The sequence below is a fragment of the Pseudorasbora parva genome, chromosome 15, assembly GCF_024679245.1.
Source record: "Pseudorasbora parva isolate DD20220531a chromosome 15, ASM2467924v1, whole genome shotgun sequence".
NCBI classification, from domain to species: domain Eukaryota; kingdom Metazoa; phylum Chordata; class Actinopteri; order Cypriniformes; family Gobionidae; genus Pseudorasbora; species Pseudorasbora parva.
Window position 1 is genome coordinate 24,944,697 of NC_090186.1, and position 27,104 is coordinate 24,971,800.

Sequence of the window (27,104 nt, forward strand, 5' to 3'; positions counted from 1 at the left end):
TCAGTTGTCATCTCTTTAGATGTCCAGTCTCTCTTAGCGTATAGCCTACAAAAGGAATAGCCTACATCTTCCCTGTAAAAAACAAAAAAACAGGTATCCAATTGAACATTTTCTAGTGACTGATCACATCTATTTTTTCAGTTGGCCAAATTGAATTTCTCTGAATTAAATTGCATCAACTAACAGTAATTCAATTTGGCCAACTGAAAAAAAATAGATGTGATCATGCAGTCACTAGAAAATTTCACAAAGGTCAAAAACAACCCTGAAAAACTTGTTGCCTTGATTGTGAAAATATAGCCACATAATTCCTGGCACTGTCTTCAATTTACTGTAACTTACTTTCAACAAAAAGAGAATCTTTTAAACCTAAATGTTATTTGATTTTCTGAATGTCATCTCTGGTATGATGTGGGAATGGTTGAGAAATAGGTATAATAAATTAGCTCGTGTGTAGTTTGTGAAATCATAAATTCGTGCATGTCTATTTGATTTTTTTAAGATTCCTCAAAACAAGATGTGCATTGTTGAAGTTGGGGCCCATGGGTAGAATCACAGACGCTTTTGTTCGGGGCTCCCTGCTTCTGCGATGGCCTGCTGTCGATCAAGATGTAAGCGTCCGCCCCCATCGGCCCTTTCACTGCTGCAGCTGCCTCTTGCTGCTTGCCGTATGCTATGCTCACTGCAATCTGTGCTGGAGAGGCCGAAGGAGCTGCAGCTTCAGTATTAAACCAGGCCCACGAAACGCTTATGACGCTCGCCACCAAAAGAACACGAGGTAAGTCTTAGCCCACTGAGATGTGTGATTTAAATAAAATCTATATTATGTAGTCGCACCGCTTTAGAAGATCTCGATCCGCGATGGTTAAATGCGCGGTCGATTTCGAAAAGCGGCATGTTTGCGGAAGTGACCGTGCGGTCCATGTTTAGCAGCCCCTGTTATTTGCCTTTACATGTCATGTGTGTTTCCGAAGTATATATTTCACTCTCATGTGCATTTTGTCGACACGGTAAACGTGTGGAAAAGTTGAAGATGCTGTTTGGGTTGGCCGTAAACGGGGCGAAGTTGACTAGCCAGCGGACCCGTTTGAAAAATCAAAATGGCTTCCATCTTTGTCGTCTCAGCAGAGAGGTTTATACCTTTGTTTCCCCGTCTCACATGTCAGGGAGTCTGTGAGTAACCTCATTTTTATATTCATCTAGTGGATTATTGTTTATCGAACCTTCGTATTAAGATTTTGGGTGTTTATTTCACTGGCTTTTATTTATTTTGTTACTACCCAGTAGCGCACTTTTGACCACGTCAGTGCGGTGGGGGAGGGGAAGTGAGTCTGTCTGGGTGGAGCCTGTATGATACGTTCACTATGGATGAATTACCCATTGCCCACTTTGCTGTAAGTTTGATGTAGTTTAGCCTCCAGCAACGAAAGGATTGTTTACTGATATATATATATATATATATATATATATATATATATATATATATATATATATATATATATATATATATATATAATATAAAAAAAAAATCTTTTGATTAATTTTGTGTCATAGCGTGCAATGTAGAATACCAGTTTTGTATTGAATACCTTAACTCTCATACCTTAGGGCACATGGAGATCTCCTGAAAAACATTATAGATATAGAGTGCTGCAGGGATAGCATATTTTTGTACGCCATTCCAGAAGTTAGCATCACCCCGGTCCTCTTGACAAAAAAAACTACTAGGATTTTACATTGACGTTTAGATAATTGCATTAAATAAGTTCTGTGATGAACACAAGTTAATGATTATCACCCATTTTATTCATGGATTTTTTCTTACCGTGGTTGAAAAGCAAGAAATTTATTATTTATAAGTAAATAATGGTAATCTTAAGACTATAAGAAAATTAAAGATTTGTTTCATATTTCCCCGCAAACTGTGCTTTGAGATGAATGTGGGACACGAGCTGGATAGACAACTTCTCGAATATCTTCGTCTTCATGTTTTCTCCTGATGTTGCATAGCAACACTTGTTGCAAAACGTCTGAAAAGCAAATTTCATCTTCCACAGAGTCAAGACATTTAGGCTATGTTTGATTATGCACTGCTATTCAAATAAACTTGACGCGCTTCAAGTCTAATAACAAGCACAAACTGTGTTAATTAAAATTTCGTCCTACAGTGTTTTTCAACTTCACCACAGTAAAAGATGTGAATGGATATAATAGACTTAAGCAAACGAAAGGAAGAAACGTTTATAATTCCCTGCAAAAATGAGTGTGACGGGAAAAGAAACGAGAGGTCCCGCGGGATAAAATGGACTAACGTTAGGCCTATTTTTAAAATTTACGGAAATCTGAATAACGGATGACCAGATTGCAAAACGGAATTAAAAAGTTGGCTTAAAATCTTAAATTGGGCTCAGCCTCCCTCTCTCATTCGGCATGATTCCATAGCCTATGTTTTGATGGCTGAGTAACATCTGCAGATTTATTTCTCTTGTAAGTGCTTCACTCCTGTGGTAATAATCACGTAAAACAGCGTTCACATACAAAACACTGGGCCAACAACAAAATTAAAGTTTTAAGTTAAAAAAGTATGTAGATTGGCCTATATTAAAATAAAAAGTGCACAACTCCTCTGGAAGCAAGCTACTTTTTCCCCTCACGTGCAACCTATGAGTCTTTATTTGGGTAAGTAAAATAACGAAATTATACTTTTTAAGTAGAAAATAGTATTCATGTAAAGAGAGAGTCTATATTAAAATAAAAAGTACAACATCTCATTAGTGGAAGCAATTCATTTTTTTCCTTCACGTGCAACCTAATGCGGAATCGCGGATGAGTCCTTATTTGGGTTAGTAAAATGACAAAATTATAGTTTTAAAGTAGAAAATAGTATTTACCATATGTAAAGAGATAAAATACAGAGTAGCCTATAGTAAATCATATATTTTCATACAAAGTAAAAAAACGACAATATCATCATCCATCACAATAAAGTGAGCAATATGAAAAAAATATGAAGGATGCATGTGAACGTTTTTTTTTCGGTGATGGCGCTGATGATCTCAGACCGCGGTAGGCGTCATATGACCGCAGTATTACGGCAAAACGGTAACCGTCCCAGTCCTAATTGAGTCTTTAAAAACAGTAGAGGAGTTTCCTTGTTCCACATGATGATGTTTACTATCCTTGGCAGCCTCTATAGACCCATTTAGCAACTTGTTAGACACACAAAAGTGTAAAAATCATGAGTGGGGTATAGGGCTGGGACAAGGCGTCGACGTCATCAATGACGTTGATGCAAAAAATACGTTGACGCAAAATATGTGCGTCGATTCGTCAGACCCAAAACAAAGATGGTGGCGCTGGAGCGTAGTAGCAACCATAGATATACATAATAAAATATATTATGTAATTAATATATAAGTATATTATTTATTATGTATATCTATGGTAGCAACACGAGTGGCTCCTCAGACATTCAGAAGTGCAAGGCTTGCGGGTTGGCGCGCGGTGTGCACGGAGCAACTAGCGCTCTTAACACAGGCGCGAATGCACGCGTTTTGTTGTCATTGACTATTCCGGTTTTAAACGGAATATTGGCGCCCGTAATGCACTCTACATGTAAGTGTTTTCACTGTCATGCCGCGGATGCACGTGGCGTTTTTTTTGCCTTTGAACACTAGAAGCGTGTCTGACGCGTCACTGCTGCTGCTATTGATGCGGTGGGAAGCCCTATACTTAGTGTTAAACATAAATAGCCTACTGATGGAGAATATTTTGTTCTGTATTGAGTTGCAATATTTCAAAATCAGATCATTGTCGTTTTTTATTACAATTAGGCCTATTTCTGCATTTATGTTAACCTAGAGACTTTCAAACATGAAAATGTCATTTATTAATATGTATTCGTGTCAAACTGATATATAAACATTTTTTCCTATTCTATTTTGCCTGGAGACGCTTCCAACACGCTTGCGTGTCGCGTGTAAAATAGGCACTTTTCTATTTCTAGCATGCACGCATCCATGCGTGTCACGCAGGCAGTGTGCAAACTCCAACCTGTTAACATGGGAGCCGAAACAAAAACGGACACGCCACGCAGCTGAGACGCTTACGGCACGCTTGCATTGTGTCCCCGGATTTGATTAGCCAACTTGATATTTAATCGATGGGCATAGCCTGCATACATAGAAAAATTGTATATTGTGTTTCTCTGTTGTTGGTTTATACTTATTTATTTGTGTGTGTACTTTGTTTTCAATGTTTTGTTGAAGTCATTGCTCTTGTATAGTTTTTTACTTTGGAATTTTAAGAGCAATAAACATATTGCAATGTTAAGGAATTTGTTTTTTCATTCAGAAAATTAAATCAACATGTGTAAATTGCTATTAGGCAATTAATATGGGAGATAATCGAATCGGACACGAAAAATTAATTGTTAGATTAATCGATGTATCGAATAAATAATCGCTAGATTAATCGTTTATACCAGCCCTAGTGGGGTATAACTGATGTATTTTAATGTCATAGAATAGAACGTGAATGGAGATATTTTCAGATTTTGTTAACCAGACTTTATTTTTTAGGCCTTTTTCCAGAAACCTATTGACTTCTGGATGATGGAACCAGAGGTTAGAAATGCTTAATCGGTTCTGGGTTTTAGGACTCATTCCTGCAGCACTCTATTATAAACAGAATACAGTGCTGGTGTACCAAATGTTGGTTGTAGTTTTAGTTGCAGCGGATATGTGTCAGCTTGCACTCTGGTCTTTTTTTCAACAGTGCTGGGATGTCACCCATGCTTCAGGTAGGCAAACCACCATGCCATTAATATATCTGGTTAACAATGTGGTTATGGGTTAAAAATTATTGTGTGTGTGATCTTGGTAACTGTCAAGCAAATCATCTCCATTATGTTAAGTCATCCCTCTTAACATGAAATGACTTTGCAATATATGTGGTGGATTTTTTTGTGTGCTTGCACTCAATGGATTTGTTGGTTTGCTTGTTTTGCATAGAGTTTGATGTGTAAAATGTAACTCATTGCCATTGTTTAGCTTTCGTCTTATGTCTTCCCCACCTCTCACCTACCCACCAGTATTTGACAAAAGTAGCTGATCGGAGGTCCCTGTGCTCCCTCTCCCTACTCCCTACACACACATTCTCACAAACACTCAGTCAGTCAAGAGCTGGTGTGATGACAGATAATGTGCTTTGTCATGCTGGTTGGTGTCATGTGTTTTTCCTATACTGGGTGCATGTTTGTTACTTTTAGGCTCCTGTAACCCTGGTTGGCTGGCCACGGAGACAGGGAGTCCTCGTCTCAGTACTGTGGCTCTCCACATTAGACTTTCTGTTTGGGGTATCTACTTTCACCTCCATTTTTATTTATATTCAAAGGCTTGAAGCACAATTCCAACATTTTATTAGCTAAATCAGTAATAGTGATAAAGATTGGTGTAGATTACATTTAAAAAATGTATCCTCCCATTATGGGCAAAGAGCTAAATTACAAAATTCATTATCATAATTTAGGTGGCTGTGGATCATGAATGTAAGGTGATCTGTGGCCTCAAAAATATTCTTAAGTGTAGGAGTTTAGTGTTGCTATTGAACTAATTTTCAATTAGACTAAAGCATTTTTTTCCCCATAGTTTATTAGGCTCTAGTTACCAAGGTCTGGTATATAATTTAGTATAGAATTTATTATTCTAAAACGCAAGTAATAATATATGACTTAATTATCCATAATTGTATATACTGTATATGTTTATTTATTTATTCACTACACATACATTGTTATACTATTTAAGTTTTCTAAGAGAATAATTTCACTTTGGATTTGTTTGTATTTTTTTGTTAGGCTAAATGCACTGAAATGCATTTTCATAGAATAATGCTTCTTGAATTTATCATTTGCCATTGCTAGTGGTTTTATATTATAGTTCTGATATTGTCAGGATTAACTTTGGTTCTCTTAACAGGAATGGATGAATGTGAACTGACCATCACTATCCCCTTTTTTTTTTGTCTGTAGGCTAAACATGTTCTCCAAGGGCACCAAGCGTAAATTCTCCGATGGTGGTGAAGAAATATCAGACGAAGGCCTGGTAGGTGCCAGGGTGGCATCTTCGTACAGCTTGCAACGACAGTCGCTGCTGGACATGTCCCTTATTAAGCTGCAGTTATGCCACATGCTGGTGGAGCCCAACCTCTGCCGCTCCGTTCTTATTGCCAACACGGTCAGGCAGATTCAGGAGGAAATGACCCATGATGGCAGCTGGCATATGGTCACTGAAGCATTCTGCAATGCAAGCCAGAGCCCCTCTGAGCGTTTGGTGGCCACTGAGGTCCTATGCCGGTCACGGGAGCAGGATGCAGAACCTAAGGTCTTTTCTGTCATCAGCTACGAAGGTTGCCGTGAAGAGGAGGTGGTAGCTGATGAGACACTGTGCTCCGTTTCAGTTAGAGATACTGTCTCTAATGTGTACCTGGCAGGGCGTATGGGCCAGTGCTGGGAGAAGAATGAGCTCAGTGGCATAGAGAGAGACGAAGAGGTCCTTGAAGACTCTAGACTTGGTTCAGGAGAAGATGAGGAGATCGATACTGAGGATGAGACTTCAACAGAGGGTCCAAAGACCATTGGACAAGTTTTTGGGACATTTGAAATAAAAAACGGTTCACCGGGTCCAGACTCTGCTCTTGAGGAGCTATTCTCAGACGTGGACACTTCCTACTATGATCTGGACACCATGCTGACCGGCATGCAGAGTGCACCCAAGATGGGTCCTTATGACCTCCTTGACAGCTTGGGACCTTCACACAGTTCCCCTTCTATAGTGTCCACACCAAACTGCCGTTCTGATCTCAATGAACTGGATCACATCATGGAAATCATTGTGGGTTCTTAGGTTAGCCCTTATTCAGAGACTTAACACGCTTGTCTTAATGTTAATGGCTTTTCTGTTCCTTATGGAAAGCAAGTAAATTCAGGAGTCCTTTCAGGGAAAAAAGTTGATGTCTTGTGAAGGATGGCCTTGATTTTATGAGCTGACCATAGTCATATTATTTGCATACCCTTTGTATGTTTTAATTTTTTTTTTTTTCCTGTATTTGTCTGTCCAGACATGGTGTTGTTTTTTATTATTTATTTGTTATATTCATGACACTACAGAGAGCAGAACAATATGTATACAATGTTGCAAAGCTTGGGATATTTTCATAAGGAGACAAAAGAATGTCTAAAATGTGTACATAAATATATATTTTTTACAATAGATTCTTCTTGTAATATGTTACTGTACATTATGTACATGTTCTGCAAATTGATTTTAAATGAAGAGATTAGATTCTTATGTGCAACTCACAACTTTTCTGTTCTGATCAAAATCCATAAACTGAAGGAACTTAATCCAATACTACAGTATGCAAAAAGCACCAAATATACATACAATGATGCATGTTTTACATTTATGTGCTCGTTTGCACCAAGTATTTTTTTTTTCCCTCAAGGTTTGATTGCAGTTGGCTGTCAATCAGCTCAGCCGTAGGTTTTGTTTGTTGTTAGACGTCAAAGTTATTATATTTTGTCTAATCAACAAATGAAGTATAATGGGGCCAACCCATTCTATATTGTGACTTAATTTATTTAATTTATTTACTGCAAACGGTGAGTGTTGGCTGTGGTCAAACTCAGGGTGGCTTTTTAACTCTAGGGGACTGATTGACCAAAGCCTTTTGCTCATAGTAAATCGGTCACAGAATTAGTGCTTTGTAAGTTGATTTGCACCAATCATTGGTTTAAAGTATTGATTTTAAGCAAGTTAACTGTTTTGATATGGGTGAATGGCTTAAGTATATCTGTCTATTAGTCCTCTAGAACCCTCATAATGAGAAGGCATTTGTCTAGTTCTATGCATTGTCATAACACACTTTTTATGTATGAAGTGTTTAAAATGCATTTAGTACAGTATTCTTTTTTATACTTCAAAATCAGTCAACAAGAGATGGTTTTATGTTATCCAACATTTTCCCCAGTTGTTACATATACATTTGGTTTTGTCTAAAGTAAAGTTTTGCATAAACTATGTTTGTGCAAATTATAGGTTATTACATTATGATAATTGTTTTCTTCTACATTGTGTCTCACTTAAATTTAAAGAGGATGTTTTTTTTATTGTATGATCTTAAACTAGTATAGAGTATAAACATTTTATATGAGCATTGTAGCTTTTTTAACGTTTTTTAATAAAAGGTACAATTTATGAAAACAATTCTGTGTGGGTTTCTTTCCTCTAAACCAGGGGTTTTCAAACTGGGGTCCGGGGACCCCCAGGGGTCCTCCAGAATGTCCTAAGGGGTCCCCAGAAAATTTCAGAGAACAAAAAGACAAAGCAAAAATGGATAAAGTCTACCGAATATTCTGTTTAATTTCTAAATGTTTCTCTCCTTTCTTGTCGTAAGCATAGGCTATTTTCTTTCTAGTGAGTCCCCTTTATCTTGCTTCGCTGGGGTTGTAAGGCAGTATTCTTAATGCTGTACATGAGATACTTACATACATCCATTGTCAACGTTGAAATCAAATTACTTTTAGTTGAAAAATTGTTCTTCAGGTTTATACATGCAACATTAAGTATAGCCAATTTATTAGGTTTAAAATCAATATTTTGCTATTTAAAATGCCACACAATTTATCTAAAATTTTAAATGTTTCTTCATAAAAATAGATGTATTTTAGGATGGGGGTCTCTCATAAGATTCATCGTATTTGGGGGTCCTTGGCATCATAAAGTTTGAAAACCCCTGCTCTAATCGACTACTAAGCTGACATCAACGGCTGTAGATGAGCACTGAGAACATTTGTTGGGTGAGAAGTGTTGAATTTGAAATGACAAGACGATATGGTTTTGATGTCAAATAATTTTTCTAAACTGGTTTTAATTTTCATGTAGCGATGACGTATATATTAAAAACGTATATATTATGCATACTTTTTTTACAACAATTTTTAGAGTGTAAACGTACAGTTAAACATCCATAGCTAAAATCAACGTCAAGTGACGTCAGCAGATTTGTGACTCAGTGAACGTCAATGTTTAAATCCCTCCGGATCCGCGGTTATTATTAGATTTTATGTCAGAAATTTTGTATTACCCAACCAACATAGTTTCGAGGTTTTATTACCTAATACGATTCAACTGAAAAAGCAGCTTTACCAAGCATCATTTAGAGACAGTCCACTAAAACTATAGCTGTTATCATCTATAGCATGCAGATCGTTTTCTTAAAATATATGTGGGTTGCTTAGCAAAGTAAAAAAAAAAAAGCAAAAGGATATGAAAAGCTACACACGTGCCATTACAAACAATGCAGATGTACGGTAGTCCGATCGCCAGTGCTCCAAACAGTCACGTTTTCGATCTGTGGGCATGTTAGAGGGACGAATGTGATAGACTAGATGGGTGGGGGCAGAATACGCGTTCGCCCAATCAGGGCCAGTTACTAGGCGGGTCTGAAGTCGCGTTCAACCAATCATAGCCATGCCACCTGACGACCGTCAATCAGCTGAGTTCTTTTCCCGTTGATTCTACAGTGTAGCGAGAGTTCGGCTCTCGTGCCTGCGCGACTGGTCGCGTAGTTTTGCGCATAATAATGTTCAGACTTTGGACCAGAAGCTCAACGCGGAGTTCAGCGACCGATTTAAGCAAACTTACGTCTTATTTTTATCAGCAAAGAGAATGTAGCGGTCGTTCGAGTAACTCATATAAATTAATTTCGTAGTTCCATATAGACAGAGACCGTACTTTGCCAAGTACGAACTAGCTAACTGGCTAATTCGCTGCGCATCACTGTGAGCTTAGCCGCAGAGGCTAACAGTGCGCGCTCACGTCTTACGAGAGTAACGTTAGTTGGTTGTAATACACCCTACACAACGAAGCAACTGGTTGAGCCAAACATAATGGTATGGGTCAAAGGGATATCAAAGCGTTCGAGGCGTCGATGAAAAGAAAAAACGGAATTCCCACTGTATCTATGTGTCGACTGGATGTGGAGTCCGCTGTTGTGAAGAAGGAAGTTGAGCCCGGCGGAGATGGTGCCTTTTCCTCGTCAAGGTAAATACTAGTAACGTTAGTCACAAACTGAAATTTGAGGCTGGTAACTTGTATATAAATAATTGTATAAGCACTGTCCCGCTTTACATAAGAGCTCGAGTTTGTGTTGATGATTGATACTTGAGCTTTGAGTAGCTGCCACTCCGTTACACACTAACTTGGTTTATTACAACCGGAGTCCTAGTAAAATATATTTTTTATACATAATGTTTCTTTATTCTGATTCGCCGCCAGCCTATAAACATAGAAACTTTGATACCTTGCTTTCTCCTGTAAGTCTTATGTGGTCTCGGTTGCGTAACGGGGTCGATTTTGCACACTTGATTTTTGGACCCCGCAAACGTTCTCTCGAAATGTGACTGGAACATTTGCTTACAATCGTTGTCTTATTGTTATTAAAAATTAACACATCCTCGTGATGTTACAGATGCATTTTGCATAACTGATGAAGTAAAAGCGAAAGTCATACCGTTAGTAGCTTTCATGAATGCAGTTCAAGAATTTTCGGTTTTACCAAAGATTTATCATTTGAATGAATTATGGGAATTTTAAGGACTAACTTTAAATATGGTTCATACGAGGAGTGATTTAAAGTACCGTTTCAGATTCAGCTATTCTCCGGCAAGAGAGTGACAGTTTTCAGAGAGAGAAAAACAAACAAATAAACTATATATATATATATATATTTGTTTTAAGATAAATGTACAGGCTTGAAACTAATGTATTTGTCTGCGGAAACGCATAGCAAGTCGACTGTGCATAAACTAGGTCCTTCTGATCTCCCAGGGTTTTCCAAGCAGTCAGTGAACTACTTGCAAAGAGGGTTTTTTTCTTTTTTGCGTTTAAGCAAAAGCTTTTAAACGTGTTTAAGTAGGGTTGTAAGCAACTTAATTTCTTGACCATGGCACAAAAATCATATTTCTTAGTAGTCAAGTATTCAGATTAATTGAATAAATCCATCTGATTCCAAAGTGAAGTTTCTCCACTAACTCAAAGATGTACACCCTTGATAAGACAATGCAGGCTGTATATGAGAGTGTATTCACGTTTGTCAGCGTGACTAACACCCTGAGTCACTTCGTCAGTAAGTTGGAGCCGCCCAGTTACAAAGATGCCCAAACTAAGACATCCGGCCTGTCCACCCAATGGTTCATTATTCAAGATTTAGTCAGCTTGTCAATGGCAATTGCCACCTACTCCCTCCCTCCCACTCAGTCAACCCCCTGTGCATGTACACTCCTCAATTCAATTCGTCTTTCTCCTCCCTCTTTCTTTCTGACTAACCTTTCTCGACTCTCCTGCTCGCTCTGACTTGCATACAGTTTTTTCTTTTTGTTTTTTACTGGTTTGCTCCTTTTTTAAAACACTCTTTCCTGATCTCGTCTTTGTCGTGACTGCATCCTTTGGGGCATTAGAGGGCCAAGGGAACGAAACCGAAAGAGAAAAAGATTGAAAGATGATCCAACCACGTCAGTTTGATTCGCTCTTGTCCTGAAAGTATTGTAAAGCAGACCAATTCAAGAAACTCTTTATCTTGGGCTCAGAGTGTGACTAATGGTCATATCAGTGCTGTCTGTCACTTTGTGGTCTTCTGTTCATTTATTTAGTTTAGGTAGGTACTAACTTCACAGTGATGGAACTGAAGTCTTTATCTTTCTACCTTTAAAGAAAATTATCTATTTGTGTGGCGCAAGGCTGGTATTCTGTTATGCTTTGGTATGCTGATTTAAAGGGTTAGTTCACCAAACATGAAAATTCTGTTATTAATTACTTGCCCTCATGTTGTTCGACACACGAAAGACCCTTGTTTATCTTCGGAACACAAATGAAGATATTTTTGTTGAAATCCGATGGCTCCACAAGGCCTCTATTGGCCACAATGTCATTTCCTCTCTCAAGACCCATAAAAGGCACTAAAGATGTTGTTACAGTAAGTCAATGAAGTCCTTTCTGAGCCATGGTAATTCAACAAAAATATCTTCATTTGTGTTCCGAAGATGAACAAATGTCTTATGGTTGTCGAACGACATAAGGGTAAGTAATTAATGAAAGAATAGAAAACATTTTTATGAAGTGAAAATTAATTTTAATTTTAATGTAGATGCATGCTTTTTCTGTAAAGCTGCTTTGAAACGATATGTATTGTTAAAAAAAAAAAAGCACTATGCAAATACAGGTAAATTGAATTGAAGTAAGCTCACTTAAGGGGGGGGGGGGGGGGGGGGGTGAAACACTCCCCAGTGTTTCAGTCAATCTCATGTCAATCTTGAGTACCTATAGAGTAGTTTTGCATCCTTCATATCTCCGAAAAGTCTTTAGTTTTATTATATTTATAAAAGAAATATAGGCTGTACCGAGTCTTTCCGGAAAAAACCGAGCGCCTGGTGGCGTATCGTGTGGGCAGAGCTAAAGAATGACGAGTGCGCACAAAGTGGTGACGTCCTCAAGCGTGGAGAAACCCATGGCTATCAATCAGATTCAGCTAATACAGATATGATCCAGAATTAGATTTCGGAGGCTGCAATAAATTGAACAGAAGAAGCAGTAACAGCAGGACGTCCGTCTCTGTGGTATGTACTGTATTTAGTGGCCTGTCAACATTTGCGTGTGTTTACTCGCAGTTTATGAGCACATGATTCGACTTCTGGACTATTGTATGCGACTAAACCTTAGCAGTAGCAAGCAAAACGGTTTTGCACGTCAGACAAGTGTAACGTTATACATAGAACAACAATGGAGTAACCGTTAGCGCATTTGAATGACGAAGCACGCGATCATGTCGTTTACTGATGTTTACTCATGCGACGATAGCTAACAGCATAGACATTTGAGTAGGGTTGGGCATCGTTTTGATTTGAACGATTCTGATTCCGATTCTCACTTTCGATTCTCGATTCTGATTCTTTGAGGGATTGAGTCAAAACATGTCACATCGATATTAAATGCTATTTTCAATACCACGGGGGAAAAACGCTGCATATACTGTGGGTAAATGTGTTGCAATAGCTTACACACAGCACAAGTAAGCTTGATTTCCAATGGTTAATTGAATTAAAAAAGACGACTACATAGTAATAAATAAGAACAAATAAACATTTTACAAAAAATAGCACAAATAAATATAATAGAATAAAAGATATAAATTAAACAGACTGCTTTATTTTTTCAGGTAGGTCTAACATTCAGGTAAGAAACTGAATGAAAAAACGCAAAGTGGCTAATTAAATTTAAAATAACATTGGATAATGTTTTTTGCAAAAAATTAAATAGTTTAATATAAAACCATTAAAGTTACACGAGTTGATCAGTCAAGAGCAGTGTGATTTTGTCTTTTTGTAGTTTAACTTTGAATAACTGCTGTCCTCTTAAGAACTGCCGCACTTATGGATCCTGAACACTGTTCCTGTTACTCATTCTTCATTTCTTCCTGAATTGTTTACGACTGTGTTTACATTAATACTCTTCAAAATGTGAGAATTTGTTTGAGTGTATTTGACCAATAATAAGCTGGAAAAAGAAGCAAATATTTGCACTTGTATGTCAGAGGGGGCTTTAGTACGGTTTGTGTGTGTGCGCTTCAGATGTGAGTGCGAAATCTGTGGGGATTCGTAGAATTATGTGCAATCCCGTGTTAAATTTAGACCTATCTCTCACACACTAACACTTACATGCTGTCGTAAGGAAAAGTCCAGCAGAACGAGCGTCTGTCGTGTTCAGAGGGTTAACCGGGCTGAATGAAAATATGCGGCTGGGATCGATACTGTAGAAACTGAGCAGGCTAGATATTTCAGTATTGATATTTTTGACAACACTAGTTGCAATGTGCCGACCCAAGCTTTTTAAAAGTGAAATAAATCCACACTTCGGAGCCGCTTACGGGGCTTTAATGGCTAAAAGAACAAGCGGGCCTGAAGCACCGGAAATCAGGTGGCCATGGAAACCAAAACTTGCATGTTTGGAACCGATGATCGGAACTGAAAACTAATTTTCTGAACGATTCCAATGGAATCGTTATTTTTAAAACGGTTCCAAGTTAGAACCGGTTCTCGATGCCCAACCATACATTTGAAGCAGTTTTACTCACCGCCTGCTTCCAAAGCAGGGCTGAACCTTTATCGCTGGGACTGCTCCGTCAAAAACACACTTCTTTAGTATGATTTGGTGAAGTCCTGTGACAGCAGTGACCGTGGAGATCCACTTTGCGACGTGACTGAAGCGATTTTGTGAAGCTTCCCGTCATTTCTGCGTTCAAATCGGTTCAAATGCAGCGCTGCCTTCCCGGAATGCTGTGCTGAAGTCGCTTGATGTCACCCATAGGAATGAAGTGGAGCGCTGCGCGGACTATAACGACATAAGTGTTCATGGACGAGTGGATCTGCAGCTGAGTGTTTATGGGCGTGCATTTCCTCTCTCGCTCTAGTCACGCGCGCACGCACCCTACCGGGAGAAGAGCCTGTAAGGCCCATACAAGGACCTTCTGCTCTATTGACGTCAAGCCGACCCATACTCGAAAAAAACTCTCCGAAACTTGTGAGAAACCGGAAGGAGTATTTTTAACACAGAAATACTCCATCAAACGTCCAACATTAGTTTTTGAAACTTTGTCTATGTTTTGGATGGGATTCCAAGTCTTTAACAGTGTAAAAAGCTCAGTATGCATTAAACAGCATTTCACCTCCCCTTTAATGAGCTTAAGCTTCCCTGTCAGTTCAATTCACATGAGAGAGTGAGGGAGAAGTGGCAACTGGAAAGATTTTCTCGATTACAGGGCTCGTAAACGTCTTTATCAAACACAATGATTTATTTTTCATCCACCCGCGATTGATTGGACTATTAATTTTATATTACATATAGCCCGCAAGAACGGACGAACCGCGCACGCACTTACACGTGTGCTGCCCTTCAGATGTCAACTTGAGAGAGAGAGAATAGCAGAAAAAGAACAGAATATAAAGAGATTCATCATCCTGCTGGGTAGACATGTGCCGATTTTCGATAATGCAATTTATTGCAATAATGAATATGCACAATATTGTTATCGTGGGGACTTTAAAATATCGTAAATAATAATTTATTAACAATTTATAATTTTTTTATAATGCACTCAAGAATACTTTGCCCATCAACCATATAAATGCTCAACACCGCTGTATTCTGCGTCAAAGGGACACGCGCTCCGATATAAACAAGCCCAACGTGCGTTTGCACATGACTGAACCGGTGAAGGAGACATGCTGCTGAAGTGCCGCTCAGTGACAGCAGAGGGCGCTGATGAACTGTAGAATGCTGCTGTTACCCTGGAAACCGGCAAACAAACTAAAAACGCATGTAGTTTTTAAAACAGCCATTCGTTTTTGTAATCTCAATGTTGTTCATCACAGCACCAAATACTTAATTCTTAAAGACTTAATAGCCTATTTATTTTCAAATTTAAACATTTTTATGTTTTAATCTGGACTACAACATACCCTAATAATTAGAACTGTTCTAATTATTTGTTATTGTTCAGTAAAACTTTGAGACATACGACTTCATTAGTTAACATGTTAATTCATTATTACCAAACTCACAATGAAAAATAATTATAAAGAATTAATCATTCTATGTTAATTTCTTAGTTACTTTTTAATAACATTAAAATCAAAATCAAAATAACTTTTTTAATGGACCTAAGTTAATACTAACAATGATCAGTATTTCTAAAATAACATTACCAAAAACATTATACTTTCTGTAACAAATGTAGCTATTGCTCAATCTTAGTTAATGCATTACCTAATGAGACCTTATTGTAATTTGTAAGCCTACCTGTTGTTCTTTATAGCATAATTATTTTGCACTTTAATCTGTTTGAAAATTGTACTTTTACAGCTCAGAAAAAAATCAAGTGACCACATAACATTGATTTCTCAATAAGGGGTCTCTTAATTTTTTTTTCCAGAGCTGTATATATTTTTGGTGCATTATTGTATTTAAACATTCAGTTATTTTTGTTCTTTCAAAAATAGTTCTTAAAGCTGTTATGCTATGGCAACACTTTTTTTTGCAACTTATTTTGATATCGTGATTATATCGTGATAAAACTTCATCAATTAATCGCAACATGAAAAATTGATATCGGCACACGCCTACTGCCGGGCTTTGCGAGCCCTGGCCCATATGTGTCCGAGTCCAGAGTACTAAAAGTATGTTTCTGTTAGACATGTACACATAATCAAAACGATCTATAACAATGCAATACTATTACATATAAAACACGTTTTACTCGCATAAGTGTGTTGCACCATTCAACAATGCTGACTCTTCCATGGATCCTATTGTCTTCACCCACTTTGGTTGTCTCCGTAGTTGTGCTTATTGTCTTTGAGCTGCCTTTGACTCTGTGTGCCACTCAAGCGCCAGCCTCTCATCCACCGCTGTTGCCATGGCAAGCAGACCACAGTGGCCAGTCTAACCATAGGTACCCAATTCAAATCATGTCTTGCTGCTTTAAAGCTGGGAGACTTTATAGAGACTAGGTCAAATTCCAAGTTATTCATTTTGCCTTCCTCTAAAGAAGCTTTATAAAGCAAATTTTAATGTTCAAAGATCAGTCATTATAACCTTTTTCTCAAGATGTAACACTTGTTTGATGTCATACGCATAAGCCATATGGACTAGGGCTGCACGATTCTTGCTAAAATGTGAAAATCACTATTTTTCTCCATGGGAATTGAGATCACGGTTCTCTGACACGGTTCTCTTTTTTTTCAACCAAAATGTATTGCACTCAAGTACAATAAAACAAAACTCGACATTCAGTATAATAAAGTGCAGGAGTAACAAAAAAATGTCTATCTTTTCTTTAGTTTAGACCCCTTATAATAATAATAATTTCAAAGCTTTATGTTGTTGAACATAAGAGAACATTAAAATATACAAAAATAAATTAAAATGACTAAATAGAACCTGTGCTTTTTGCTCCAATTGGCACATAACCTTAAAGGTTCTGGGACAAGAACACTAACCTATCAACATTTTGAGCAGTCAGGGAGGTACGCTGGTATGTTATGATGTTCCGCCTGTGCTAAAAACCCTTTCTGATGGGGACTTTTAGCAGTGATACAAAGGTATTTCCTTGCCAGCATAGACAGTATTGGATATTGTCCCTTTTGTTTTTTCCACTAGACTATGGGGTCTTCTTCACTGGCAGTTGGTGCGTTTACATGCACATTTAAGCCGATTATGCCTAATGAGACGACAATGAACATGGTCATGTAAACACGGTAACCCGTTTTCTTTTATCGGAGTACGGTCATAAACGGCGTAAGCATAAACCGGTTGGAACAGGTAGTTTTTTGCCTCTTACCCTGATTTCGCGCTGCATGTAAACGCATTAACCTGCTTTACGTCGGCTTATTCAAGTGTTATGGGTGACAAAAACGGAAACTTCGAGCAGATTTAAATGCATCCAGATGGAGCGAGCTAGCGGTTTGCATGAAATAAGGACATATATCACAAACGCAGACTCTTTAAAGACCCATAAAATTGTAAAGATGTGTTCAAGCAGCAGAAGTAGAAGAGGTTCAGTCAGAACGCTGTAACGGCTTATGAGGAATAATATGAGCTGTAAATCTCCCGCTGACACGGTGCACGCTTTAACATCACAACTGACGTAACATTTGAAAAACTCTGTCAGATAGGGACATAATTATTTTTGACATCACTACAAGGAAATAAATTAATAAAGTCATGTAAACGCGGTATACTTGCATTGTCAGTTTACTGGTTTTCATGTAAACGGGAAACTGTACGAACTGTCAGACTGTACGAGCATGATCGCCACTGTAAGCCATGTCACACTAAGATCTCACTTGTCATTAATGTCAGAATGTTCGATAGCCAAGGCGTGCTAAAGACGGATCACGCAAGAAAACTCGTCCAGAATTTTATATCAATGAATGACGCGTTCGGTGACGGTGAGCAGCATTAGGCTACACGCAGGACTGAAATGGTGGCTACAAAGAAATGTCTAGCTTTCGTCTTGGTCATAAGTTGTCTTGAAAAACCGAGATATTTGACTGTCGTTGTAGGAGAAGTCACACTGCAGGACTGTGCGGCAAATCTTCTGACACTGCCAGAATTTCGTATGAGGTAAAATGTGATTGCAGTGGTCATTAATCGGCTGCCGGTGAACATGTCAAACTAACAATCAAAGCTAACTCGTAATGTATTTTGTGTTGACGTTTGAGGTGTTTGTATTAGTGGTGTTAACTTGCGGTGTTGCGACGATGCAAAAGCAGTGTTTGCAAATTATAACTCTGCGCATCGTCTTCAGATTTAAACCCGAAAAAGCTCCACACGGTGGAATGTACTCCTTTTTTCTGTACTAATGTTGTTGTTACATCCTCACTCTCACCATCGCCACCGGGATGTTCCACACTGGGGTTCATTTTTACCTCTTGCCGCTATCTGACTCCATTTAGGTCTGCCGCCTTGTTACATGTCAGTAACAGCGGAACGTGGCCAATGAGGGTGTTATTCTGTGAGTGTGACAAGCTCTGGTGTGACCAATAACGCACGAACGCAGCACGATCTGAGGGAAATGCACGTAAGTGAATCGCCAACATTAAGAAATTAGATCGTATTTATGTTTGAATCGAGATCGTGATTTTTTTTGATTTTTTTCTCGATTAATCGTGCAGCCCTAATATTGACAATCCATTCTTCTACTTAATATTCTAATTGGTTTTGTTTTTGCGTAGTGGTGGTTTGCTCACTCGCATTTCATTCTGTTGCTGTTGAGAGCCCACAGACCCTCAGTGACTGCGTATGTGTGCTCCTGCTGGAATTCAGCTGTGAAATCTGCAAGAATACAAAATGTCCCTTTTGAAGCCTTGTGACTGCTTTGTGGGAAAGGCACCTATAGGGCTGAGCAGGAATCTAGCCCCAAGTGCTCTGCTAGCGTGGATGGTTATATAACTGCTAGCCCCAGCATGACACACTTAAGCGCTGCAGTCCATGCATGCATGCGCACACGCTCAGGCTGTTTCTGGGCATTAAAAGTGTTTAATCAAACTTGTTTTGACACAAATGGTGCAAGTTGTAATTTCAATTAAATATTTTCTTCCTTGCCTTTCCCTTCATGCTTCATTTACCGACTGGTAGCTGTATCTATTACCCTAAATTAAGACTTCAGACTGCACATTTATCTACATGATTGGGTGGAGACTACGCAATATAATGCATTGCATCCGTCTCACTTCTGAACACGAGGCTCTTCTTGGCTCTTCCAGCTTCCTGTGCACCCTGCGGTAGAGAAGAGCAGTCAGTGACCAGACCTGCGGGGGATGTCTGCCTTCGTTCAGAGTGATGGATGTAGGGAGGGGGCGCCTACACCACAGAGCGCAGAGGTGGATAGACAGTCTCTCACATTTACAGCCCGTTCCACTCAAACTCTAGCTCTCTAGATCCGAGGCAGCTATCTGACAGCAGTTATGGTCGGGATTCAAATAATGTGCCCACAAGCCACATTTCGCTCTTGTTTGTGCATAAATGTATGGCCTAAACAAATTATGGCTTGGAATAGTGGCTTTTAGTGTGAAATTGCATGTTTTAAATTACCTGAAAAATTGCTATACTTCAGCTATTTACAGTCCCTCCAGTTTTTTGCGATTCTTCGATCACTGAATACAACGCAAAATCAGCAAAATGGCTGAGGATTTCAGCGCTCTTGAGTATACAGATCTGTTGTACATAGGCTTCATGCCCTTGAACAATCAAAGTCAAATACATCCATGATTATGCCTAAATGTCTGTCTTGGTGTCTTGAGTGAATAGGTTTGGGACGTGTGACGATGTTGTGTCTATGTATTACTGTATTAAAGTGAAAGCAACCTAATATAGCCTATAGGCTACCCATCACATAACCACTGGAAAAAACATATTTATTTTTTACAAATTTAAAACAATGTTATTAAAGCTCATTGTACACCACTGGGCTAGCCTTTTTTGTAAGATACCAAAATAAACAAGATTTGTGCATTTTGTTTGTTCTATTGTTGTGTATGACTATTGTGCATCTAACATAATATATTATGGTAAATGTGGTATCCAAAAAATGTTTTTAAACATCGTAAAAAAATTCTCAAATTTCTGAAAATTGTTATCAGAAAATTCTGTCATTTAATCGCAAAAATCTCTTAAAGAGTTAGTTCCCCCAAAAATGAAACTGTTGCCATTAATTACTCCCCTTCACGTAGTCCCAAACGTGTAAGACCTTTGTTTATCTTCAGTACACAAATGAAGATATTTTGGATGAAATCTGAGAGCTCTCAGGCCCCTCCATAGACAGCTATTTAATTAACACTTTCTAGGCTCAGAAAGGTAGGGAAAACATTGTGACAAATGTCCATGTGACTCCAGTGGTTCAACCTTAAAGGGATAGGTCACCCAAAAATTATAATTAATTTTATGAAGCAACGAGTATACTTTTTGTGTGCAATAAAACAAACAAAAAAATAATGACTTCATTCAACAATTTCTTCTAGGCCGTGTCAGACTGTTACGCTGTTGCCCTAGTGTAAACACTTACTAGTTCTACGGCAGAATGACTAGTGCATATGAATATGCGTCGTAGGGCTCACGTGGAGGGTGTCGTCCTATGGTAAGCCGGCATTCTGGGGGGTATTTCAGAAAGCATATTATGTGACATACCTAGGTATCTTTAAGGGTAAGCAGATAACGTCAACTTTTGGTTCCAAAAACAGGTAACTCAGGGTATGCAAGTAGCCATAGCAACTTGAAAGCAGCTCATTATCCAGGGTTAGTTTGCTTAAGTTAATATAACTTACATTTGATATGAAGTTACATAATATACACTATTTTATATACATGCGTGCATGCATACATGCAAACATAAATGAGCGTGTTTTTCGACCCAACATACCTTGAGTAAGCAAGGTTTGGGTTAATCAACTGGGAGTTCATGGTAAATGTGATGGTAAGTTAACCTTGCTTTCTGGCATACCCCCTGGAAGTGCTGCACTGTTTACACTGTGTCAAAAGCAAAGAGTCTGACACAGGCTAGAAGAAATTGTTGAAACAAATCGTTATTATTGTTTTTCTTTTTTACATACAAAGTATAGTCTTCCCTTCATAAAGTTAAGGTTGAACCACTGGAGTCACATGGCCGATTTTAACAATGTTTTTACTGCCTTTTTCAGCCTTGAAAGTGTTAATTAAATGGCTGTCTATGGAGGGGTCAGAGAGCACTCAGATCTTATCAAAAATATCTTCATTTGTGTTGTAAAGATGAATGACGGTCTTGCATGTTTGGAACAAAATGAGAGCAAGTAATGACCAAATTTTAAATTTTGAATAAACTAACCCTTTAAAAATCAGTTCCATAGATAACATTTAAAATGCACAAAATATTGTTTATTGGGAGTTTTGGACAAAAGGTTTTTATATTATTAAAATGTTTCGGACACTTGGAGAGAGAGAATTTTTTTTAAAGAATTATTCACTCAAAGGTTCTTTAGTAGCACAAAAAAATGCCTCTTATATGGTGTCGCTTTGAGAAACCCGTTTTGGAACATTTATTTTTAAAACCGTACTAGACTTGAAGGAGGTATTAGCTTGCAAGTATCTCTCGCAGGGTAGAAGGCTTTGGAGAGCTGCAGCAGTAAGCATTGCGCTCCTGTGCTGCGTATCCTCCTCCGCTGTGTGAAGGGAGCGCTAATGAAGCATGAGCTTATTCTCAAGTGTGCTGCAGTCGCAGACAGGAGGAGCTTCAGCTAATGCATCCACCTCTCAGGAAAGAGCAGGAGGAGAAAGAGCTGTGTCAGGTCAAAGCTTTGTTATTAGTCATGTATCAGATAACAGTCAAATTTCAAGATGGAAGTGTCCGTCAAGAACAGAGTTCATGGCGCTGTTACATTCACAGTTGGTTTATTCCATGCAAAATTATGAACTGGAGCCAACCACAAAATGGACTCTGCTGGAAACAGTAGAACATGGTGGCATTTTTGTAAAGGTTCTAGATCAAATGTATTTGACAAAGATTTCAAAACTTTAAAATGTTTTATGGAGTTTTTGTCTATAAAAGTATTATTAGGGCTGCCCCAACTAAAGATTTGTCTTGTCAACTAGTAGTCATTCATTTAAACCAGTATTCGAGTAGTCACACATTTTATGATACTAATTTAATTACTTGGGTAATTTGGAGTCAATATTGGCTGCAAAGAGGAAGGTAATGACGTTATGTTAAACATGTCACGCAATAAGCAATGTACTCATTTAGCTTCTGCATGCCAATTCATGTGGAGGTTTTTTTTTCTGTAACTAACCGACTAACTTTTATTCCTCACAGCTCCACTTTCATTCATTCTTGTCAAAAAATTAAATATACTATTAACCGACTACCGTTAAAGGTCTATTCAATGTGCAAGGAAAATATTTGCTATGTTATGTTGTACTTCAAGCTTCATCCAATAATATATTTTGCAAGAGCACATCAGAGGGATGTTATGTAGCATTATGTATGTATCCACAATAAATAGGGGGGAAAACATTTTCAAAGCAAATGGGTCAAGTTCTTAAAGAACTCATGTGGATTAAGAAAGTGGTGTAATCAAGTAAAAATAAGTAATATTTATAAATAATTGTCATGTGCCATTATGCATTTTTTGACCACTAAAAGGTAGGTCAGCTAACAAAATATTCTTGTCCAATTTTTTTTTTTAACTTTCGTTTCTATTTCCGACTGTAGGTACATGTTGGGCAGGGGGGTGAAACGTAAACTGAGCTCATGTGAGGACCCTGCCCAGGACTTGCCATATCCTCAGCAGAGGCAGCTGGTGCTGGACTTGTGTCTGGACAAGCTACAAAGCTGCCAGCGGCGAGCTGAACCCAGCCTGCACCGCTCGGTCCTACTGGCCAACACCCTCCGCCAGATTCAGCAGGAGATGAGACAGGAGGGGGAAACCTGTTTGCCACCAGCCCTGCTCGGCCCCTCGCTCCCTCATGCCCCAACCCCACGCCACTTCCCCGACCTACCACCCGTGCCCTTAGATTGTCCTCAACCTCTAACCGGAACACTGTCCCCTTCGTTTCCCCTAGCAATGGCTGAGGATGAGGAGATCCAGTTGGGCGGTGCAGAAAATGAGACCCTTTTGCCATCCTTCGCTGGTGAGGTCGAGACAAGGTCGTCGGATTTGCTCTTTGGCTCATTCGAGATCACAAATTCCACCAGCTACTTGACAGACTTGGCACTAGACGACATATTTGAAGACATCGACACGTCAATGTACGACTCCTCTGAGATCTCTGTTCTGGCGTTTCCTGCACAGAGAAGCGGTGGGGTGGACGATGGCCTCAAGAGCCTTTCCAGCTGCACCTCCAACAGCAGTCTGCAGCTATGTCTCTCAGACCTCAACGACCTGGACCACATCATGGAGATCCTGGTGCGCTCCTGAACCACAGCTCGCACCACAGTGTCCTCATTCAGCCATCCCGATGTTTTCTATGGAAAATGAATACAGTGCGTTTTCTTTTCTTTTTTTTAAACAAACAAATATTTTATCTATTTTTATACAAAGGACTGCTATATTTATATATAATAAAAGGAAACTGCCTGACACACACTCACTGTAGGATAAATGCACATTTTAAGACTTTTCACATGGATGAGCTTACGCTGCCATCCTTCATATTTAAACAAACTAAGATATGAATATGCAGGGACTTCGGAAACAAATACAAAGTATTACCATTGACACTTATTTATTGAATAGTGATTTTAAGAGGAGGAGATGGAAGAAAAGTGAATTATAATGGACTAGCTACTTTTTTCCCCTTTTTTTGTGATCGCCACTGTTTTTGGAAGCATTACATTTACTGTCAGTAATTACAATTATCAGATCATGTCATGCACATGCAGCACTCACACTACCTCTCAAGATACCAAGAGCTCTTTCTCTATACAAAGACTGTCATTGTTACAACTGTATTTGAATGGTTTCTCTCCAATAACTTTTAAAGAACTGCTGATTGTTTTATATATGGATCTGTGTTCACAGGAAAGCCTCTCCTCAAATGTTAGGATTCAGTCCAAAGCTATAGCTGTTGAAGAAATGCTTGTCTCAATCTTTCTATTCAGAACCTTTTTTCCGAACCGGTTCTGACTTTTGGTTTCAGAATGAGCTGTTGCTTGTGTAAAAAGTGATATATATTTTCGAATCACTTGGAATTTAATGCTATTTCTACTTTTCACATACATGATTGTCAGACACATGGCCACCGTTGAAACCCTCGTATGAACATAGTGCCTACAATGGAGAATGAAGACTGCCGACGATGAACTGCACACTGTGGACCCACACATAGACTTGCCTGAGTTTCTTGCTCTACCCCTACGAACTTCCCAACATGGGTTGTTTGCCGCTTTTTTTTGAGCATTTAGCATGACCCTCTGTCCTCTAAAGAAGCCATTACCCGAATGTGGGTCCACATCTCCATACTGTTCTTCATTGTGATCTACACTGCAAAAAGCTGATCGTGGATATCTGTGGATGTCTCTTGTGCTGTGGTCTTGAAGACCGTTTCTGAATGTCCAAGCTTACTTGCGAGAAACAGAGATCAATCCGAACTGATGTCTCACCTGCTTACTTTATTTCTCTCACCACAAGTTTTAGGCCTGTTTGAGCTCATCCACAGTTATTAGTTAGACTAGAGCAAAAACACTTATTTTTGTGCTACATCAACATCCACTAAACATCAAGTTGCTGCAATCGAATGCGAAGAGCCACGAGCTGCAGTCTGCGTTAAGACAGGGCAGAAACAAGGGGGAGGGGAAGAACTAGAGAGAGGTTAAGGGGGAGGGGGTAGTTAAAGCAAACAGCTCCTGTCACGTGGAGAGCTGTGCTAGTGGTAAATGCTACATTGAGAGTTTGACAACAGCTGGTATGTGTACACTCGCATTGGTGCGCTCTCAATAAGCCCCGCCCCCAGCGAGGCCTCAAGGGGCTCCGGTCTCCTCCCAGCCAATCGTTTTTATTCAGGGGAGGAGCTTTATTCTTTATGTGGAATAGAATAACAAGTAGAAGCAGTTCACTTTGGTTGGAATGTGTTCCCTTGACTATGGATGGCTCTCTTAAAGCATTACTGGCTTTTGAGACATTTTACAGTCTTAATTTGGCTTAAATTTAGGCATTCCAACTAAATACATGATATTCATATAATAATAAACTAATTACTGAGTTCAAGGTGGCAGCAGAGAAGGGCTTCTTGGTTTTCGGTTAAAACAGGCTTGCTCATTGTCCTCTAAACTCGGGCTTGCAAACACCCCAGCCTGCCTTCCCCTTCACAACACACATGCAACCGCTGCAGAGAATACCCGACACTCACAAAGTTTACACTCAGATTTTTAGTAAACATGCTCGTTAGATGGCAACCTAAACCAGAGAGATTATGATGTGACCATTGGTGTTACATTAGCGACCTGTTTTTAATGTTGAGAGCTGTGGATCGAATGAGTGCGTAGCTTTTTAAGCTTTGTAAGCTTGATCAGTTTGTTTCTTTCTCTTTTTATTTGTGTTGTTTGTGTATATATATTTGTATTTATACATTTTCTTGTGTTTTGAATTTTTGTTTGTTGACAAGATCATGAGATAATATATTGCTTTTATTTAAGAGTGAATATGATCAGTAGACTTCGGTCTTTAGGAGGGTTTATTTGTTTTTTGAAGCGTGATTTGTACTTCACCTCCTCTTCTTAGTAATAATTAACATGTACATATATGATGCAGAATTATGAAGAGATGTTTATCATTGAAATATTTGTAAAGGTTTCGATCTGTGCTGACTCTGAACTGAATAATGATGGGATCTTCTTTGCTGTGTGTTCAATTCCCTTTGGACCAGGCAGTTTAGGCAGCTTTTTAACTGTTTTTATGCTAAAGTGTTTAAGTTAATCGAGGACGGCTTTCAGTTGTTGGCCTCATTTAAATGTAATGTCTCCTGCTGCTTAAATTTCAGTCTCTTGAAGGACATTGGTTGAGCCCCGGGAGCATCTGGTTTTAAGCTAATGTTCATTATGGTTTAGTCACAGCATGTATTGCAGTAATGCACAGAGCAGCAGTGAAAACTGGTTTACGCTGTGTTTTAAACTTGTGAATGGCTTACTCAAATAATGGACGGTACGTTTAATGTACCGGTTGCACAGAATACAAAAAGCAGCAAGAGTTTGTATTGTCTTTGTCCTTCTCAAATTTGCTTGGTTGTGGGGCACAAAACAGCAAGAATAGCCAGCTTTAAACATCACCTCATCTTGTTAATTTGGCCATTTATTTTTAAGCATAACTTTAAAAAAAAAAAATATCCTAATGAAATTGTAATATCAGAAACCTCAAAATGTCACTTTGTCCTAAGTGCAATATGAGTATAAAGCGCTGTTTTGCCTTGCTAATGATAATGTAGTGAGTCTACATTTTGAATGAATACATGGCTATATTATTGTTTTTCTTTAAAACAATGACTATACTCCCTGCAATTTATTCTTCCCCCAGAAACTGTCCTTTGATCTGTTGCTTTATCTGTTTTGACCACAAATTGTATGAGGTCTGTAAATAATAAAGCATTTTCTTTTGCAGTCATATTCTATGCAATACATTGTAGCAGGTCAGTATGTAAAATAAAAAATGGAAATGGAAACGTGTTTTGTGTATTTATCCAATGAACACATCCAAAACGATGTAGTGATTAAAAAAAAAACAACAATGTGGAGTAAACAATTAAAAACTTTAAAAGCATGTGCGTATGAATGGAATATTGAATGTAATATAAAAGGTACCACTTTAGTCTCATATGATAAAGAAGCTGAGGAATTTTGCACCATGATGCATTTTATAGATAGAAATGAATTAAAAACATTTGAACTGAAACTCTTAAGATGGTTTTCTGGAGGCCATCAGAATGAAAGATGCACAGATGCATTAATAATGCAACAACATGAAGAAA

General features: G+C 38.6%; 2 protein-coding genes across 10 annotated transcripts; both read left to right on the forward strand.

Moving 5' to 3' along the window:
- The first annotated feature begins 532 nt into the window (after positions 1-532).
- Positions 533-8,267, forward strand: cdca4 (cell division cycle associated 4). Of its 6 annotated transcripts, none has more exons than XM_067417431.1 (4): positions 676-1,394; positions 4,777-4,801; positions 5,270-5,356; positions 6,032-8,267. In XM_067417431.1, the coding sequence occupies exon 4, from the start codon at positions 6,039-6,041 to the stop codon at positions 6,903-6,905; it is 867 nt and encodes a 288-aa protein (XP_067273532.1). In that variant the 5' UTR covers positions 676-1,394; positions 4,777-4,801; positions 5,270-5,356; positions 6,032-6,038; the 3' UTR covers positions 6,906-8,267. The 6 variants fall into 6 exon arrangements, with proteins under 6 accessions (XP_067273530.1, XP_067273531.1, XP_067273534.1 ...); XM_067417432.1 differs by having other exon boundaries at positions 682-778; XM_067417435.1 differs by lacking the exon at positions 676-1,394 and adding an exon at positions 4,609-4,625.
- A 1,304-nt stretch (positions 8,268-9,571) lies between these two features.
- si:dkey-177p2.6 (uncharacterized protein LOC568712 homolog) lies at positions 9,572-26,798 on the forward strand. 4 transcript variants are annotated; one of them, XM_067417437.1, is made up of 4 exons: positions 9,968-10,106; positions 18,572-18,696; positions 19,382-19,498; positions 22,858-26,798. In XM_067417437.1, the coding sequence occupies exons 3-4, from the start codon at positions 19,458-19,460 to the stop codon at positions 23,561-23,563; spliced, it is 747 nt and encodes a 248-aa protein (XP_067273538.1). In that variant the 5' UTR covers positions 9,968-10,106; positions 18,572-18,696; positions 19,382-19,457; the 3' UTR covers positions 23,564-26,798. The 4 variants fall into 4 exon arrangements, with proteins under 4 accessions (XP_067273537.1, XP_067273538.1, XP_067273541.1 ...); XM_067417440.1 differs by lacking the exon at positions 19,382-19,498; XM_067417438.1 differs by lacking the exon at positions 18,572-18,696.
- The last annotated feature ends 306 nt before the right edge of the window (positions 26,799-27,104 follow it).